The sequence below is a fragment of the Sardina pilchardus genome, chromosome 4 (assembly GCF_963854185.1).
Source record: "Sardina pilchardus chromosome 4, fSarPil1.1, whole genome shotgun sequence".
Taxonomy (NCBI): domain Eukaryota; kingdom Metazoa; phylum Chordata; class Actinopteri; order Clupeiformes; family Clupeidae; genus Sardina; species Sardina pilchardus.
In genome coordinates, this window is record NC_084997.1 from 9,616,476 (window position 1) to 9,636,147 (window position 19,672).

General features: G+C 50.5%; 1 protein-coding gene across 4 annotated transcripts in view; it reads right to left on the reverse strand.

Annotated features, from left to right (window-relative positions):
* Positions 1-19,672, reverse strand: part of fmnl2a (formin-like 2a) — a 61,488-nt gene that overhangs the window by 20,000 nt on the left and 21,816 nt on the right. For all 4 annotated transcript variants that reach the window (XM_062534040.1, XM_062534043.1, XM_062534041.1 and 1 more), the window contains exons 3-9: positions 16,855-16,935; positions 10,883-10,959; positions 8,306-8,389; positions 7,353-7,505; positions 2,177-2,285; positions 1,869-1,945; positions 842-935 (exon numbers count right to left, since the gene is read on the reverse strand). In XM_062534040.1, the coding sequence (XP_062390024.1) occupies positions 842-935; positions 1,869-1,945; positions 2,177-2,285; positions 7,353-7,505; positions 8,306-8,389; positions 10,883-10,959; positions 16,855-16,935 (675 nt within the window). The remainder of the gene's footprint in view (positions 1-841; positions 936-1,868; positions 1,946-2,176; positions 2,286-7,352; positions 7,506-8,305; positions 8,390-10,882; positions 10,960-16,854; positions 16,936-19,672) is intronic.

Genomic DNA, 19,672 nt, shown 5'->3' on the forward strand with positions numbered 1-19,672 from the left:
ACAAAAGAAATATGGTATGAAAGATGTAGGAAAGAGAAAAGAAGAATATACCAGAGTGGTAGCTGGCGTGCTTTGTGTCTGTGCAAAACTGTAGCTAATGCAAGCGGCAGATTAACAATGTTGGTGTGGTGTGCTCTGGTGCGTTTGCTGGGTAGTTGGGTAAGAGGCGGCGGCCGCTCCAGCCTCTGGTTGGTGGTGTGGGTGCTGTGTCTGTAGCCGTGCATATTCCACCCTAATAGAGCCAAACCCAATAGACTGGCTGGCTGAATATTTCATTCTTTGACTAAATATTGCATTAACCCCTGCAAAGGCCTGCCTCCCGGAGCTGATTTACCAACCTTAATTCTGTTCGGAAACACACGCACACGCACACGCACACACACACACACACACACGCACACGCACACGCACACGCACACGCACAAGCACACACACACACACACACACACGTGCATGCACGCACACACACACACACACACACACACACGGAAACAAAGCCTGCACTATACAGATCTACAGATCTCTAGTCTGGATTGTGTTATTGCCGAACATTTGCTGCCAAATTACTGACAAATAAATAACTGCTTTCCGTGGGCCTGCAAAGCCAACTTCCTCTGCGTCTCAGGAGCCGAGTGGCGTCGGACCAGACCTCCACACACACACACACACACACACGTACATACACACACACGCACACACGTGTCCCCCACCCGCCCATAACTGCCCTCAGTTCCCCTCCCTGCATTCCGAGATGCTATCCTACATGACACTGCCTTGCGTAAACAACAGCGGGGCATCTTCAAATAAATTATGTGTCTCTCCTCGGAGACGCCAGCCATACTTCTTTAAAGTTGTCGAACGCCGATAGGATGATTTCGTGGCCCCCTCTCACGAGACACACCGCGGCTAGCAGCTCCAGCACCAGGGCTTTCGTTCTGAAGAGAGAAGGACACACAACAAGGTGAGAGAGAGAGAGAGAGAGAGAGAGAGAGAGAGAGAGGGAGAGAGAGAGAGAGAGAGAGAGGGGATCAGAAAGACAGACACACAATCACAGGCTCAAGCTCAGCTTCAAAGCACCCTCTTTTTCAAGACAAATATTGACATGACTGAAACATGACACACGTCACATTAAAAGGCTCAGTCGCACACACAAGACTGAAGTGGTCTTTTTTCAGGGGAAGCCATCCAAGTGCTTCTGATCCTGGAGGATTATGTGAGAGGTGTATGAAACACGGGGTCTTAATCCTTATGTGTACCCTAGTGTGTGTGTGTGTGTGTGTGTGTGTGTGTGTGTGTGTGTGTCTCAAATGCTTTCCTGAAGGATTTCTGCAGCCAAATCACACGCTACAGAGGAGCCACTGTGTGCCTGACAATTTAAGGCAATTTGGGGAGCTACCGGAGACACACACACACACACACACACACACACAAATCAGGTCGTCCTCTAGCCAGGCTCTGTGCAGCTGCCAGTCTTTATGTGTCTGCCAGCGGCTTCCAAACCTGTCTGGGTGAATAAGTGCTGAACATTGTGAATGCTCCTTATTGGAGGGGCGGTGTGTGTCTGTGTGTGGGTCTGTGTGTGTGTGTGTGTGCATGTGTGTGTGTGTGCATGTCTCTATGTGTACACGCGTGTGTGTGTGCGTGTGTGTGTGTGTGTGTGGTTTAAGGGTTTGAAGGGCAGGTGCGCTGCTGCTTGGCCGATTGCATTAGTTTACTAAGCTGCGGCACTAACAGAGGAAACAAAATAAGAAACACACACATTCACACATATACTCACAGACACACACACACAGTCTCTCTAGTCCCTCTCTGACTCTCAGACACACCCCTTCATACACAGATGCTCAAAACAAATGAACAACACTTACCTTGGGTTCTTATTGTTCAGACTTAGTGCAATTTCATTCACAGCGTGGGGGTGGGACATGACCATATTGAAACCGTACTGCGCAGTGAAAGATGACAGGAGGGGACAGAGATTAGAGTTGACAAACACGAGAGACAGAACCACCTTGCTATTATTAATAATCAAATCCATACAGCCATACGGAATTAAACTCTAAACACTGACAAACGACCTGTCACGCCGGGCCTGGCAGAGGAGAAAATACCATCTGAGTGGTGATGGATGAGCGGCTGGGCTTATTATTATCCATGTACACACACACACACACACCTGGTAGTTCATGATGGCGCGCAGGCACATGATGCACACGTGGACGTCGTCCTTCTTGCAGACCAGCCGCGAGTTCTTCAGCGTCCTCCGGCTTGGCAACGTGTTACTCCTGCGAGGGGACAAAACAAAAAAACGAGAGCTTTCAGTCCGCTCCGACCGCGCGCACGCTCACACATGCCAAACACATATGCCCATTTGCCAAACGAGGCATAATGAGAGGACTTCATTCCCAAACAAAGGCCCGCCGCTTTTGTACGCTCGTTTTTTATGTCTTTTACCGACACCCCCTCCAGCTGTCTGCTATGTCCGTGTCCTGCCCAGACCACTTACTTCCCACACAGACCCCGGCTCCTCCGGTGGCATGCTTAAAGGGCACAATCAGCGCACAGCACTCACAGCCCCATGCCCCCCGTGTACTGTACCACCCAGCACAGCGCCCTGTACATATGCCTCTTCTGTGTCATTAAACTCCATTACTCTCCATATGGACACAGCACCAGTTACACACAAAGGCCTCCGTGCAGGCCTGTGGTCTTTCCACAGGTGCTGGGGGGGAGGTGGGGGAGGTGGAGTGTGTGTGTGGGGGGGGGGGGGGGGGGGTAGCTGGGGTCCGCGGCGGAGGGCCCAGTCCCAGTGTTATTGTTTCAGACCTAAACAACGGAGGTATCACTTTCAACAGCAACAATGGCGCGGCCCTCATCTGTATGCACGGCGGTGCCGCACACAGCTTTGTCAAGACAAAACCCACCCCCATGTAAGAGGTCTTTCTTTCAACTGGGGAGAGGGAGAGAGGAAGAGAGAGAGGAAGAGAGTGAAAGAGAGAGGGCAGGGGTGAGAGGGAGAGAGGGAGAGAGGAGAGGAGGAGTGAGAGAGAGGGGGAGATAGAGCTCTCTGTTCAGACTACAGTGAGTAGGAGGAGACAGCAGACAGTTATTGCTAGAGCTGTCACAAAACACGCGCGAGCAGCATGCTGAAGAGAGAGAGAGAGCCGGAGGGCCGCGAGCGAACACACACACACACACACACACACACACACACACACACACACACACACACACACACACACGTGTATAAAATACAGTTCACTATTCCGTGTAGTCTACTACTCTTACGTCACACACACTCATGCACTGATTCATATGGGCTTGACGGCCTAGGGGCATGGCACACTCTGCAGTCACACAACAAACTCTACTGGTGCTCACTCAATACGGCTCTATAGCAGCAAACACAGAGGACAGAGGGAAAGGATGAGAAAAGAAAAGAGAGAGAGAAGGAGCAGAGCAGAGGCCTAAGAGAGGTGCGCATGAAGGCATGTATCATGAAGGCATTTGGTGTGTGTGTGTGTGTGTGTGTGCGTGTGTGTGTGTCTGGCGCATAACCAACTGCCTGGCACATGCCGTGTACACTCCTCTCACATGACTGTGACAGAACTGGAGCATGGCATCAAGCAACCCTAGCGACCCCCCCCCCCCCCATGAGCTGGGCCTCAGTACCACCACACAGCACAACACAGCACAGCACAGCACAGCACAGCACACTCCTCCTCTAGCAGCACCTCAGTCCGTGTTCAGTGCAGTGCTGTGTCTGTGTCAGTGCCTATCTCTGTGCAGTGCTGAGTCTGTCTCTGTGCAGTGCTACAGTATGTCTGTGTCTGTCTCTGTGCAGTGCTGAGTCTGTGTTTAGTCTCTGTGCAGGTGTGTGGTGTGTCTGTGTCTGTCTCTGTGCAGTGCTGTCCTGTCTCTATGCAGTGCTGTGTCCGTGTCTGTGTTTAGTCTCTGTGCAGTGGTGTGGTGTGTCTGTGTCTGTCTCTGTGCAGTGCTGTCCTGTCTCTATGCAGTGCTGTCCTGTCTCTATGCAGTGCTGCGTCCGTGTCTGTGTTTAGTCAGCGCAGTGCCTGAGTCAGTCTCTGTGCCGTGCTGCGCCCGTGCTTGCTGGTGGTGCGGCTGACTTGGGAGCTGTTGCCTCACCGCGCAGGGAGACGGGACTCTTTACGAGGCCGAGCGCTTGCTCAGCTTCCTGCCACAGGTACAGCGTGGAATGCCAAACCTGCTTTGACAGGTCCCCTTGCCTAATAGGAACTCTCTGACTGAAGCCTCCAGCTATGTCTCTCTCTCTCTATTTTTTACAGTCTATGAAGTTTTTTTTCTGGCTTTTAACAATCAGTTGCATTCTAGTGTCACAACTCCACCACCGCTAAATTTGCCTACTGCTCACTATGAGGGGTGAGAAACACACAGCACAGACTAGGGGAACGCTTCCTACGGGCTCTAGCAAGCATCAGACGTACCCTCGTCCTCGGGAGCACTTTGGGCACTTCGCCGAGCTGGAAGTCCATATGGGGGCAGTGTGAGAGAGACATACAACATGCTCAGTGAAACTGACACGCACTGTAGAACACACACACAGCAAAAACACACAAGCATCATGTGGGGCTGCGCACTGACAGTGCTAAACGCTACGTCTGATGGAGCGAGATGGACACAAGGCAGACAGGACACGAAACAGCGATATGATCTGGACTCTGGACTTCGTCGTGCGGTGCGGGAGACACAAAGCACACACACACACACGTCTGAGAAAATGGCAGCTGTAAGAATAGCCAGGCACTGCGGAATGGATAAGTGAATAAATCAGGATGTTTTGCTGGAGGATGGCTGGTAAACAGCAGTGACATTCAGATGTGTGAGAAGGCAGCAGATGTGGCTCAGATCATATGGGGAGGCGGGAGGCAGATCGTATGGAGAGCAGTTCTGAGAGGAGTCACATAAATATAGCAAACAGGCAGGTGGGCACAGTGGCAAAGCATGCTCACACACACACACACACACACACACACACACACACACACACACACACACACACACACACACACACACACACACACACCTACAGACACACTTACCGACATGGACATACACATACGGACACACTCACTGACATGAACACACACACATACACATACAGACACAGACACACACACATGGACACACAAATGGACACAAAGACATACACACACATGGACATGGACAAGGACACACACACAAACACTGATGGATACACGCACACACACACAAACACATACACGCATACATATGGCCAACCACAAAAACAACATGTGCATGCACGCACACACAGATCCACGTGTCTGAAGCGGGGAAAATTGAATTTCTACAGAAAGCAGGGCAGGCAGCAGCAGCAGCAACTCTTCAGGAGTCCATTTCCTGATACACAGCCTCTAGTGAATGCAGGGGAAGGGACACGGGACCAGGAGAAAGATAAGGGTGTGTGTGTGTGTGTGTGTGTGTGTGTGTGTGTGTGTGTGTGTGAGTGTGTGTGTGTGTGTGCTTGCCCGTGTGCACTGTACATGCATGTGTGTGTGTGTGTGTGTGGGTGGGTGTGAGTGTGTGAGTGTGTGAGTGTGTGAGTGTGTGTGTGTGTGTGCTGGGGGGGATCTGTGGCGCAGTGCTAGATATCATCAGTAGACCTGCCTGCTGCCGAAGACAGGAACACACAGAAGAAAACTGGAGGAGGAATGAAGGAACAGAACAGAAGAGAAAGAGAGACAGTCAGAATGAAAAACACACACACACACACACACACACCCACACACACAATGTGGGCATGTGAGTGATTATGTGTCACACACAATCACTCACATGTCTACAGAAGCATAACACATACAGAGACACGCAAACACACACATTTCCTTTGCACAGCTATTTTTAAACAACTAAACGGTTTAATAAACTCCATAATCCATACCGCATGAAGCCCACGATTAGCCTATTTCAAGTGGGAGGCATTCCGGAACTCTCCTACATGGGCTTTTCTTACATAAAGCTCCTATAACACTCTGGGCTCTATATGCACACACATATATAATTGGCGAGGATTTGTGCGCTAGTGTTGTTTGACCACAAATGTGACCGAAAATCCAGATGTAATGACCGGTGCTTAAAGGCACCAGGAAGTCAAGTCCACTGTGAAGCTAATGACCCTCCGCTAGGTCACGGTGGCGTAGACGAGAGATTATGGGTTCGGCCGCGTATAGAACACTTGCGGCATCATAACCACACAACCCCAAAATCACACTCTGTGTACACAGCTGCAAACTGACCGCATGTTTCAAACAGCAGCTCACCACCAGGTGTGCGTATGTGAGAGGAGTTGCTGTTTACACGAGTAGTCGCGTGTACCATCATGTCAACACTATAGGGCCGTATGGGGGATATCAGAGGAGGCCATCAGGCCATTCTCTCTCCAGTCCTGCAGGGAGAAGGAGCTGCAGATAGGCTGGCTTTAGTGGAGGAGGGGGAATTTCAGCGTCCTCTATGGAGAGGCATGTCTACCATAGTGTCTGGTGCTGGTCATGCTGGTGGAGACGATGCACCACAGGTCCCAGTCTGTGACGCGTCCCTGGTGAGTCAGGGAATCCAGTGGCGTGTATGGGTGAATGGATCTCTCACCCCGGTCACCCATAACCGCCCCGGCTGCCCTCCCCTGGCCGGTCCCCCCCCCCCCACCCCCATCCCCCGGTCCCTGTGCTCTGGGCCCTCATACGTGCCCTAAGCCATTTAAAGACTTAGAGGCCTCATGACTGCACAAAGGGGCTTTTCACAGATCACATGCGGCACAAGCCGAGCCACCCCCCGGGGACCAGCCGCCCACGGGAGAGAGCGCGCTCGCACACGTCCGCTCATGGCACAGACGCCGCCGCTGGACCTCTCGTCTCACTACCCCCCCCTCCCTCCTCACTCTACCCTCACCTCCCCACCATCTACCCCCCCAAATGGTTTACATGAGCTGAAATCAATGGTGATTAGTATGCCAGACGGCCTTCATCAATATAACAGAGCGACCCATCAGATCTGACATTAATCTTCGGGAGAAAGCCCTGTCGTGCCCCCCTGCGATCAATATGACGAGTCTGGCTGTTTATCGCCGACGCTAACTGTAGCTGAGTGGAGTGGTGGGATGAATAGTCCTTTGTGTAGTGGATGATTCGTCTTCATAATGACACTGTTGCCGATCGGATTTCTGTGCTACTACGTGACAGAATCAAAAGCTATTGTCATTGGAGTAGTAATGTATCAGGAAATCTAACAGCATGGAGGATTGGCATTTGTACATTTTAGTCTTTGTGTGTGTGTGTGTGTGTGTGTGTGTGTGTTACCTTAACGTGGTGTGCCTCCCGGCTCTGGATATGGAGCTCCCGCTGATGGGGGAGGGCATGTTGCCCCCGTGCAGGTCCTCGATAGAGCGACTCCAGGCCTTGGCCTTTTCGGCCGGGCCGTCGGGGCCGTTCTCCAGGTTCTCACCGTCGAACCTGCCGGGTCAACGCGGGTCCGAGGGAAGGGAGGAGAATCAGCACACACACACACATAACATCTACAGACATACTGTGTGGGTGTATGCTGTACAGTAAGTGGACACTAACCATTTGTGTACAAATCAAAGTGGACATCAATCATTTGTGTACAAGCACAACAGTGACGAGGGCCACATAATGACATGTATGGGGCGAATTCCCAGTGGGACTCAAGGGCCGGTGCACAAGTCAGTGGCAATACCAGATGGTGGAGGCATTTTACAGCCTTCATGCTACAGTGGTCTTTAGCGGAAAAGGCAGGTTGCTGATGCACCCGTAACAATGTGCACAAAAGGCAAACATTCCTTCACGCAAGCACCTCTTAAAGCGTTGACACACCAATAAAAAAACATGGTTGGCCTGTAAATAACAGTGCGGGCAGGGGGGCGGGGGGAGTCCCAGAGAGAGAGAGAGAGAGACGGAGAGAGAGAGACAGAGAGAGAGAGAGAGAGAGAGACAGAGAGAGAGAGAGGGAGAAAAGATCAGCTCTGGGTCCTGAATGGAAATCTTGTGACTTGAATCATGGCGTCTATGAATAGCAGCGTGTAACATGTAGGTTCCTGGAAATTCCAGCACTAGGAGTGACTCGACATCTCCGACTCCGAGTCGAGCGTGGGGCCACTGCGCCGGACCGGGCAGTGCAGGGCAGGGCAGGGCAGGGCAGGGCAGGGCAGATGCATCACTGATTAGGGGCAGAAAAGGCCCCATTGTGCACGCTGTAAGTGTGGTGTATAGGCGACGGACAGACAGTAACTTACGTGACGGCAAACTGTGCAAACGCCAGATAGTCCACCAGCACGTCCAGCCCTTTATTCTCTTCATTGAGGAACTCTCGCACCCACCTATAAGGGAAGAAAAACACTGTTACTCAACAACACCCTCGGGAAAGAAAAGGCTCATGTCTCTCACTGCATCAGAATACGCCACAACGTTTTGTCGTTTAACAATGTGTTGTCTTTATCTGGACACAGAGATGTGTAAAAAAAGGAATAACACAAGTTGTGTTGTTTTCAAAGGAAGTTGTGTTATTTTCAACACATATTGTGCAACAAATAAAAAAGGGAAACAATCTGGACCTGGACACAGAGATGTGTTAAAAACAACACAAGCAGTGTTGTTTTCAACACATTCGTTTTAAGAGTGTAGTAAAACTCTCCCGATTGAGCATCGCTGAGTTATCAGCGCTTCAAAGACACGGCACGGTTGGCTTCAGAGCCGCGTCGGGGTGGCTGGTAACACTCACAGACATCCCATCATGCACTGGTGAGAATAGCGATGAGCTGGCGCCGCACTTCAAAGGCCCGGCGCAACTCGCGCAACAAAGACCCTGCCGTGCCGAGCCGTGCCGAGCCGTAGGGCGACGCAGCCGGCAGCCGCGCTGATCAAAAAGCCACTCTTCACCTTCCTCAGCAGTGCATATGTAGGCCAGCAAAACAAAACTCGCTTCTGATTGGAGCCCACGATGGAAATAGACTCATCATAAACTTCACCCCTGTCTTTTTTTTTTTCTTTTTGAGGGGGGAAACTACTCCATATTTATCAGGACAGGACAGGAGGGGGAATCAGTCGGAGATCTCGTGTGTTGTGTGTGTGTGTGTGTTCTCTCTACGCGGTGCTCTGGCAGTCCTGTACTCCTGAATGGGAGGCTTTCATCTGCCGGTGATTAGGCTGTGATTACATGAGCGGGGCGAGATTTACATAACGACACACAGGCTTTATGTGCAGGGCCCGGCGGACTAGCCACAGTGTGAAGCGTAAACACAAACACTGATGGGCATGCATACACATAGCAAACCTGGGTGAGGATGCCTAGCTGCTGAGAGTAGGAGGCTGTGGTTCTAAACCGCACTGACGAGAAACGTAGGAGGCTACAGAGACTCCAGCTCTGACTAGACTCAAGTACAGTACCAGACCGTCGGCATACAATTAGCTGGAAGAGTTATGAAGCAGTGGGGCTGTACTTTCGTTGCTGTTATTAATGTCATTTGCCGTGGTCCACTGCTTGGGGCTTCCAAAGATGCTTCCTTATCTAATCTCGCTAATCTAGTTTAGCAACATAAGGCCACTAAAACGAGAGGGAGATAATCCACGTAAACAGCGCCTGGACGCTAATGTTATGCTGAGGATGAAGGTCGTGAGTGTCCATTGCTGGGGCAGTGTCTGGCTGGGCGGTGGGCGGTGGGAGAAGGGCGGGTCGAGCTGATGTACAAGTGTGTGTGTGTGTGTGTGTGTGTGTGTGTGTGTGTGTGTTTGTGTGTTTGTGTGAGGGTTTCGTGCATGAGCCGTGTCAGATGGAGACAGGGTGGAGCGGGGGACATGGCCTTCCTGTTTGTGTGTGTGTGTGTGTGTGTGTGTGTGTGTGTGTGTGTGAAATGAGATGAGGGAAGGAGAGGGGAGGGGGGATGCGGGGGCGTCTGGACGACCTCGCTCGGTGCTGTCAGCTCGGCTGCTTCCCCCTATTCCTCATCCTGCTTCCAGCTCCCAGCGTGCATCAGGGCACGCGGCTCCTCCACCAGCAGCCCTCCGCCCCCCCGCTCGTCATCACATAGGAGCTGGACAGCAGTCAGCGTTGCTAAGGACTTTATTAAATCCAGACGCCCGGGGAAACAAACAGCGGCCGCTTTCTGATGGCAATCTAAACACGCGGGGAGAAACGGTGGCAGCCAGGTAATGAAACTCTAATGAAAATACCTGGGAGTGTCCGTCCACGATAGTCAGGCAACTATTTTGTTGATCATTCAAACCACACTATTTTATTACCTCCGCACAAAAAAACTAATTCCGCCGAACATGAAAGAGACTTGGTTTGCCACCAAGCCTTGAAGGCAGAGCAGATAATAAACCACGCTTGTTGAAAGGGGTGTGTGTGTGTGTGTGTGTGTGTGTTGGATTGGGGGGAGGTGAGAGGGGTAAATTTACTACACTGCAGGAAGAGTTACAGTCAAGCCAGCCACCATCTGCTTTTTGGTACGAGTTGCCACGAAAAAACTGAGGCTACATCATGCAGGCTCTGCCCCATCCTTAGAGAGAGGGAGCGGGAGAGAGAACGCGGAGGAGAGGGGAGTTAAATAAGAGAGGGGTGGTGCCTGGCGAAAAAAACGTCAGCGTCTACGTGCACGTCTACTGTCTGGCTGTCTGGAATGTCAGGCTCTCTTCCAGAAGGAGTAGCTGTGTACGCCTTCTGCCATTCAGAGAGAGAGAGAAGGAAAAACAGTGAGAGTAAGGTAGAGAGAGATGTGGTTAAGGAGGGGGAAGTGGGGCGGAGCGAGAAACAGGAGAAGGGAAGGGGGAAGAGGAAGAGTGTGAGAGAGGGAGGGAGAACCTTAATTACTTACCCTATATGATTGGTGCGTAATGAAATTTCCAGTTCTCTGAGGACTTGGGTCGACTCCTGCACTCGCCTGCGGAATTTCTGTGGACGGAAGAGGAGGGAGGGGTGGGTGAGCTTTCCTCCACGCTGCTACACACACACACACACGTTTCCAACTGCAAATCATGTTTGTGTGTGTGTCACTAGTGACGCTGGGGCAGCCTCACCAAAACAGAGACAGAGAAAGATATGATGAGGATAATGTGATCTATTTTTCGTCGGAAAATAGAAAAATTTCACATCCCATGAGTATCGATGGTTTGTCAAAAGCCAAATCTCTTCTTGGCGCGTGGCTTGAGGTGTGTTGAGATGTCTCAAATCTCAGTTCATCGGCTAATTCTGTTTACACTATTAGTTTACACAGACAGTGTGGGCCACCGCCTCGAATTGGGAAATACTACAGGGTGCGAAGGGAAGGGAAGGAGATGATGTTCACGTAAACAAAGACTCCTAACAACAGAGTTTCCAGACCTGCAGTCACACACAGCCCCTGAGAGAGGGAGGGAGAGAGAGAGAGAGAGAGAGAGAGAGAGAGAGAGAGAGAGAGAGAGAAAGAGAGGGGGGAGAGAGAGAGAGAGAGAGAGGAGGGGGAGAAAGTGAGAAAGAGAGAGAGACAGATGAAGAGAGAGAAAGTGAGAAAGAGAGAGAGAGAGAAAGTGAGAGAGCCAGAGAGGGAGAGAGAGGGCCATCCGTTCCTCGGGGCGTTGCATAATGGAATGGAGCTCGTTAGCATGGCCCTGCGCTTGTGTGTGAGCCCCCTCTGTTTGGAAACACACTGTGGAGCCATTCTTGTCCCGCTCGTCCCGTGTGCTCGTTGCCTTGGTTACAGCTGCTTGGGGAGAGGGGGGTGGGGGGCGCGTGACTGAATTGTATGTCAGGTGAATTGCATGTGGATAAACCCAGGCAACACAAGTGTGGGTGTGTGTATACATGTGTGTGTGTGTGTGTGTGTGTGTGTGTGTGTGTGTGTGTGTGTGTGTCTTAGTGTAGACCCCACTGCTTTCATCTCCTAAAAAAACAGTAAATCCAAACAAAGCCCCTCAGGGTCAAGACGCACACGCACACACACACACACGCACACGCACACGCACACGCACACGCACACGCACACGCACACGCACACGCACACGCACACGCACACATACACACATGTATACACACACGCACACACACATACACACACACACACACACACACACACACACACACATATACACACGCACACACGTATGTACACACACACACACACACACATACACACGTATACACACTAGGGATGCAACGGTTTTCAATAATTTATTGAACCGTTCGGTTTGGCCTGTTCGGTTCAATAGACTCACCTAAACCGCAATATTTCGGTATACGCGACATTAAACTTTTTATTTAATACAAGGTTATTGCGCGCGCGTAGCCTGGGAGCGATAGAGGAGTGCTTAGGACCCGGGGGATGCGTTTTCTCTGACTGTTCAGCTTGCCTCTCGTCAACCTTGCAACAACCAATCAGAATTTTACTGAATTTCCCAAGAGCCAATAAGCGCGTTGAAATGCAAATGAAGGAGTCATGTGAGAAGAAACAAACTTTACCGGCGGCTGCATGATCATGGCAACATTTGAAGTAGCCCACGAACAAGTCAAAAAGACCGTCAGTAAACAAAGCACAGTGTGCATTGCAAGCACTGCTTCACAACGATCACCTAATAAAGGTAACACATCCAACATGTCGGCCCACTTGCGCCTTCATCACCCGGCTGTAACCTTAAGTGGAGCAGCACGGAGAGTTAGTTTGCCACCGAAAACCCAACCATCCATTGCTGCAGCCTTTCGACAACAATATTCCTATAATTCCCAAAGACATAACGAATACGACGGCGTATTAGGGCCACGTATATATACTTTGTAAAGACGCAAATTTGCCACTTTAGAAGGTCGAAAATGTGCCACATTATAAAGTCTGTGTGTAACGGTGTAACCGGTGCCCTGCGTTGATTGCTCGCTAGAGTAGCCTAAGAAAGCGTGACGCCGACACAGCTGAGTGTATTCTCTTTTTGATAGTTTACTGGAAAATATTGTAGGGATGGGAGGTTATAGGAGATGGGGAGGCTGACATGTCATTCCAAACTCGGGTCATTTATTTTCCTGACGTTGTACATGCTAGGCTACGGGCAGCGGGAGGTGTCCACTCGAAAAACAATAAACTGCTAAATCAGTCAATCGCTCGTCCACTCGTCAATCACACAACTCTCTCGCACACACACGCACACACACGCACACACACACACACACACACACACGACAGGAGACACAGGGGAAACAGACACTTTGTGAAGTGGCAAATTTGCCACTCTCTTCTCGGAATATTGCCCCCCCCTGACAACAGGTTGCAATAATGTTCATTTCATTGTTCTAATATTTTTAATGCTGCACTGCACTTTTGTCTATGTTTACATTTTTTACGTTCATAAAAGAGGACAGGGCAGGCACTCCCAAATCAAATATCCATTTGAAACTACACATAATACTACCTCACCAATTATTTTGAGAAGATTTTCAGAATTGTTCACTACTTTTTTGAGGGTGTATAACAGTTAAGTATTTTCTTTAAATGTGTGAAGAACAGTGAGTTTATTAAATAAATAACTACACATTACTTTATGCTGCACTGCACTATGGATAACATTGCCTGTTTATGACAGAAGGCAATGATGGTGTTCTTTTCTTTTAATACATTTTTGTGATTCTGCTTCATCTGTGTCAGGCTATGCATTTAATATTTTCTCTGCAAGTGTAAGTAGAAGCACATTGTTGAAATAGAAAAGGCAAATATAGCCTCCTGTATGCTAGAGGCAAGATAATATTGATATATTGAAACCGAACCGTTACCGTGGCCCAAAAACCGTGATACAAACCGAACCGTGGCAAAACTGTACCGTTGCATCCCTAATACACACACACACACACACACACACACCCTGTTGAGTGGTTGGGCGGTGCGGACCGGACAGGACAGACACTAATAATCAATCAAAGACGCTGTGGTGATGGTCAGGTTCAGAGCACGGCAGTGCTGATGGCACCCAGTGAAATCCTTGCATCACTGAGGGACGGTGACGGAGACCCCACTGTGCACCCTGGCATCAGAGCTCAGCTGTGTGTGTGTGCGTGTGTGTGTGTGTGCGTGTGTGTTTGTGGTTACGGATTTCACAGGAAACAGACGGCGAGAGCAATCAGAGTGTAACCGCCTCATATGACAGATAGAGAGGGGAGAGAGAGAGAAAGAGAGAGAGAGAAAGAGAGAGAAAGAGAAAGAGAAAGAGAAAGAGAGAGAAGAGTGGCTGTTCCTAACGTGGGTGTGTTTGGCACATGTTGGGATGAGAAACAGAGTGTTTTTAATGGGGTGGAGCTCTGGTGTGTGTATGTGTGTGTATCTATGTCTCTCTGTGTGTATGTGTTTGTGTGCGCTTGTGTGTGTGTGTGTTTTGTGCAAACTCCCCCTCACTCCACATTAAGTACTACCAGCTGCAGCAGAGAGAAAGGGAGAAAGGGAAAGAGAGAGGGGGAGAGATAGAGAAGGGGAGAAAGTGAGAGTGAAAGAGAGACAGAGAGAGAAAGACAGAGATAGAGAAGGGGAGAAAGTGAGAGTGAAAGAGAGACAGAGAGAGAAAGACAGAGATAGAGAGAGGGAACGAGGGAAAGAGAGAGGTAGAGAGAGGGAGCAAGAGAAAGAGAGAGAGAGAGGGAGAGGGAGAAAGAGAGAGAGAGAGAGAGACAGAGAGAGAGAGAGAGAGAAAGAAGCACAAGCCCTCCAGAGGGGTCATCCTGGAAACAAATCAATGGTGGAGACATTCTTCTGGACTTTTTGGAAGGGATCCTTTCCTCCTCGGCTGCCTATTGGCTGGCGGCCGGGCCGGGAGGAATGCGCGGCCCAGCGTATGTAAAGCACAGGCAGCGACCTCCACCGCTCTCACCCTCGCCGCCACAAAGTGCCAATTGTTCCCGTCTGAAGAAAAGGGGGCTGAAGCAGGAATGTAAAACCATAACTCTCTCTCTCCCTCTCTAACTCTCCCTCTCCCTCTCCCTATCTCTCTCTCTCTTGTGTTCCTTCTTGGTCCGCCCGTCTCCACGCCCCCGTCTCCCTCGGTTGCCTGTGGGTGCGGACGACAGACCCCAGCGAGGGACACCGGGGCTATTGTTGGAGCACGCTGTACCCTGGAGGCGTGAGGTTTGGACGGGTTCTCACAGGGCCCCCGCTTCTTTTGCGTCGGGCTAACGGTCGGGCCGGGCAAAGCGCGTAACCCTCCTGCTGACCCTGCCAGAGAAAATAAACACACGGACAAGAAGGGGGCTAGTCTTTCACCAACCCCAGCTCCTCACCAACCCCCCCCCCATCCCCCATCCCCCTCAATATAAGGATGAAGAAAAAAAAAAAGACGTGTTTTCCTAAGAACGAGTGTTCAATTTCGGCCCCACCAATACCCATCGCATGACAAAATGTTTTCAATAAACACGGGCGGAGGATCACGCTCTGGTCAATCACACTGCTGGACAAACAGAGGGAGGAGCGGCTCTGGCCTGCAATAAATCCTTCAGCCGTGGCCGTGTTAAGTGTTTACACCCCAGAGAGAGAGAGAGAGAGAGAGAGAGAGAGAGAGAGAGAGAGAGAGGACCTGGCGGCTCTGTGGCTCTGCACCCAGGGCCTCCCCTTAGACAAACCGCCCCTGTCTCCCTCTCCTCCCTCTCTCTCCCTCTTTTTCTCTGTGTCTCACTTTCCCTCTTCCGCCCTCTTCCCTCCTCTAACATCTGACAGTAATGTGCGTGTCTTTTTTTTCCCAACACACACCCCTCTCCCTACTTCCCTTTTTCTCTCCTTTTTGCCTTCTCTCGCTCTTCTCTCTGGTCTTTTGTAGTTTTCTGCTCACACATGGAAGCTCTGCCCCGCGCATCGCTTTCGTCTGCTCTTTCGTTTCGTTTTGTTTTCTGGCTTGTCCATCAAAAGACGAGCGCCCGACTGAGAGCTATTTCCAGAGGTTTCGCCGGCGTCTTCCTCCAGTTGATTTTCTCTCCTCTCTTTTTGTGTTCTTTTTTTCTCTCTCTCACAAGCACCAAAAAACAAGAGGACACTTTCCCCGCATTAAAAATGGATCTGCCGCGAGACGCGAGCTGAATAATGAAACAAACGCTGCTGCTGCGGATCTCTACCGATTACCTCCAGAGGAAGCAGTAGGAGGGCAATGGGGGGGGGGGGGGGGGTACCAATTTCCATCCGTGAGAGAGATGTCACGTCTGCACATCAAACGCTGCCAGGGGCTCCCTGCCTCCCCCCCGCTGCTACCATGTCACTTTTCTGAAACTTTAATCTCCAGTACACATAATTGAATCATCCTGAGCCAATTCTTTCTCTCCCTATCTATAAATAGAGCGTGAAGCTTTTTTGTGAACTTGTTTACCTCGTGACCTGTGTAACCCCACCCCCCCCCCCTCCACACACACACACACACACACTCACACACCAGGCCACCAGGCGATGCTCTTTTTATGGTACCCAGTGGTGGGGATGACCGGTCAGCGCTCTTCCCCTCCTGATGAGACCAGAGCTGACCTTCATTCAGAAGGCCTGCTGCTAATAGCCTCATGTGACCAGGCTGTGGTGTGTGGTGTCTTTTATGTTGGTCGGCGCCGCCCCAGGCCGCGTGCGAGGAGATGGATCAGCCCGCGGGGGGTGACCGGAGCTCGTCTTTGTGCCCTGGAGAGGGGACATCCTGCCCTGACAGCATGTGTGTGATGTGGACACGTGTGATGTGTGTGTGTGTGGGATTGTGTGAATAGAGTCCGTGTGTGTGTGTGTGTGTGCGTGTGTGTGTGTGCGTGTGTGTGTGTGCGTGTGTGCGTGCGACGGAAGGAAGAGCCCACAGGGGCAGAGGAACAATGAGGAGCGCTTACCTTCCTGGTGACGGCCGGGTCCAGATAGCTCTTGAGCTTCTGAATGTACGTGTGCGGGGGATTCTTCACTTGAAACCGCTCCTGAATGAACAGAGAGACACACACACACACACACACACACACACACACACACACAGACACAGAGAATAGCAATGAGAGACAGCATGGGGCGAGGAAACACCACCATCAGATACTGAGCACGTTCCCCCTGCTCCAGCAGCTAATTGCCTGCTATTAAGAAGGTTCATCCAACGTACCATAGCACTAAGTGTTCATTAGCTCTTTTACAAGCCAAATGGCCCGTCTGCATTATTGACCATTACAGCAGTTCTTCCACAGAAAAGAGTAGTCGGCTTAACAGCCCCATCAAATCAAATCCCCTGCAGGCCAAGGGAAAGCGCCTACCACATTACAGGCTGCTCATATCATAGCAGTTGAGCGGCTTGAGGTTGTAAAAGCATTATCAGTCGATCCCGCTACTGCAGAAGTCGATGGGAACGGGTCACTACGACTAGTGCTCTCTCACTGTTGACATTCAAGCCCTCTCTTACAGTAATCAAAATCAAATAGTGTCGTTGAGTCGTCAGTTCCACGTTACTTTCAGAGAGCTCTCAGCCTATGAATGCCAGTGACCCAGAAACTCAAAACTGTAGCGGGTGGCTCTGCCAGCGCAGTTAATGACACAAAGGCTTTCAGAGCTGAAGAGTCTGCAGCTACACAGACATGACTAATGGCTCAAATCCACCCAGCCAAACTCTCAGAGACAACAGCATAGTGCTGGGGTGGGGGGGTGGGGGGTTGTATCGGGAGAAATATAGAACGACAAGAAAATTGGGTAGTAAAATTGAAAGGGCGGGGAATGCTGTGCATTTAGTCCCTAATTTGCGAAACAGAGAGCCTTTGGAGCCTGACAGTGTCTGCGTGTGTGTGTGTGTGTGTGTGTGTGTGTGAGGTCAGGGCTATGTGCTTGGCCTCGGGTGGATTTATCTTGTGAGCACGGCGGGGTCTCGCTCCACTGCCCAGGAAATGAACTGTGGCACTGACCAACTGGGCCGCCTGATTTTAGGTCAGTCTCCACATGTTGCTCCAAATTCACAGGGGAAAAGAGATTATGTGAGACTGAGATTGTGATACTTTGCCAGAAGGAGCTGAACACCCAGACACACACACGCGCGCACGCACACTACACACACACACACATAGTGACGTAACTTTAAGCTTTGGACCTAACGGGGGAACTGTGTGCGCGTGAATGTGCACGCATGTGTGCCGGGGGCTAACGGAACTCTTTAGCTCGGTCCCGCTAGCTATCACTCGCTGTGTGTGTGACAATAACAGGAAAGAGGACGGCTGCAGGAAGACTGGGCCCGTTCCCATGAAAACACAACAAGGGGGCGACTGCAGGGTGGGGGACTCATTAGCTGCACATGACCCTTGCGTGTGTTAACTGCCGATATCAACACTGGTGCAGTGTTAGCGGTGTTAAGAGAGAGCACAGCGGGCCCTAAAGTTGGGTTCATGACCAAGGGCAAGGTGGTGGTAGCCATGGTGGAGACTTGGAGGTGTCAGGGGGAGAAGGGTTAAGTTGGAACTATAGTGGGAGAGGGGGATGAGGGATGGGCTGGAATGTAATATCCTATTGAGAGGGAGATAGAGAGAGAGAGAGGAAGAGAGGATTCCACATAGTTGGCAGAGAGAGGATTTGGAGAGTGGAGAGAATGACGCTGGCAATTAGGATGTGTGAAGCCCTTAGAAAATCCCCCTGCTCCTCAGAGACTGCAAGTGTGTGTGTGTGTGTGTGTGTGTGTGTGTGTGTGTGTGTGCGCGTGTGTGTATGCATGTGTGTGTGTGTTTGCATGTGTGTGACTGTGTGTGTCTATTGTGTATGTTTGCATGCATGTGTGTGTTTGCGTGCGTGTGTTTTCGTGCGTGCGTGCGTGCGTGCGTGTGTGCATGCGTGAGTGCGCGCGTGTGTGTAGGTCTGTGTTCGTTTGCGTATGAGAGAGCAAGAGAGACAGACAAATCTGTTGTCTTTCCAACCCCACCCTGCTGATGCTTTATCTCTTCTGGGGTGGGTTGTCTCTGCATAATGGAATAATGTCCAGGAATTACATGACACTGATTACGTGACATTATTTATATCTTCTCTCATCAGAAATGGATAAACAAGTCCACTGTATCATTTGTTAGTTGAAAAGGGAGAGGTCTCCAGAATTGTCTCTCCAAGTTTAATTAAGGAGCCTATGAGTCCAGTCCAAATGCTATGCCTCAAACAGGACTAACCCAAAAGCCATCGACGCCTGATGCACTAAGAAAGAATTGTTATCATGATCTATTTTATTCTATGACTTCCCAGAGTTTAACAGGCGTAATGTTACTAGTCTAGGCTATAATTTCAGACATATTCATAAGTACTGATACTCACTGGGTTGTTTGATGTGGGGGTGATGACTACATTATTTTGCCATACCTGTCAGCCCTCCCTCCCCAATCCACCTTCACCTATAGCACTGTTTCCATGGATACAAAGAGAATTTCATGGCGGGAGCGATTCGACACAAAAGTCGTCCACTCTCCTCATCCCTCATGTGTGCTCATGTGTGGCCAGACAGAACAGACTAGACAGAAACCAAACACCTCAAACTGCCTGATTAGGCCTTTCAAGTAAAATGGTAAAAAAAAATCATGTAGGCCTGGGAAAAGAGCTTGATATTTCACTCTGGGTTTCTTGAAAGTGATCTGCTCGACAAAGGTGGTGAGGTTAGAAGAGGTGGCTGCTGATGACTTCAACTGAAGGAGAGCCAGATTTACATGAATG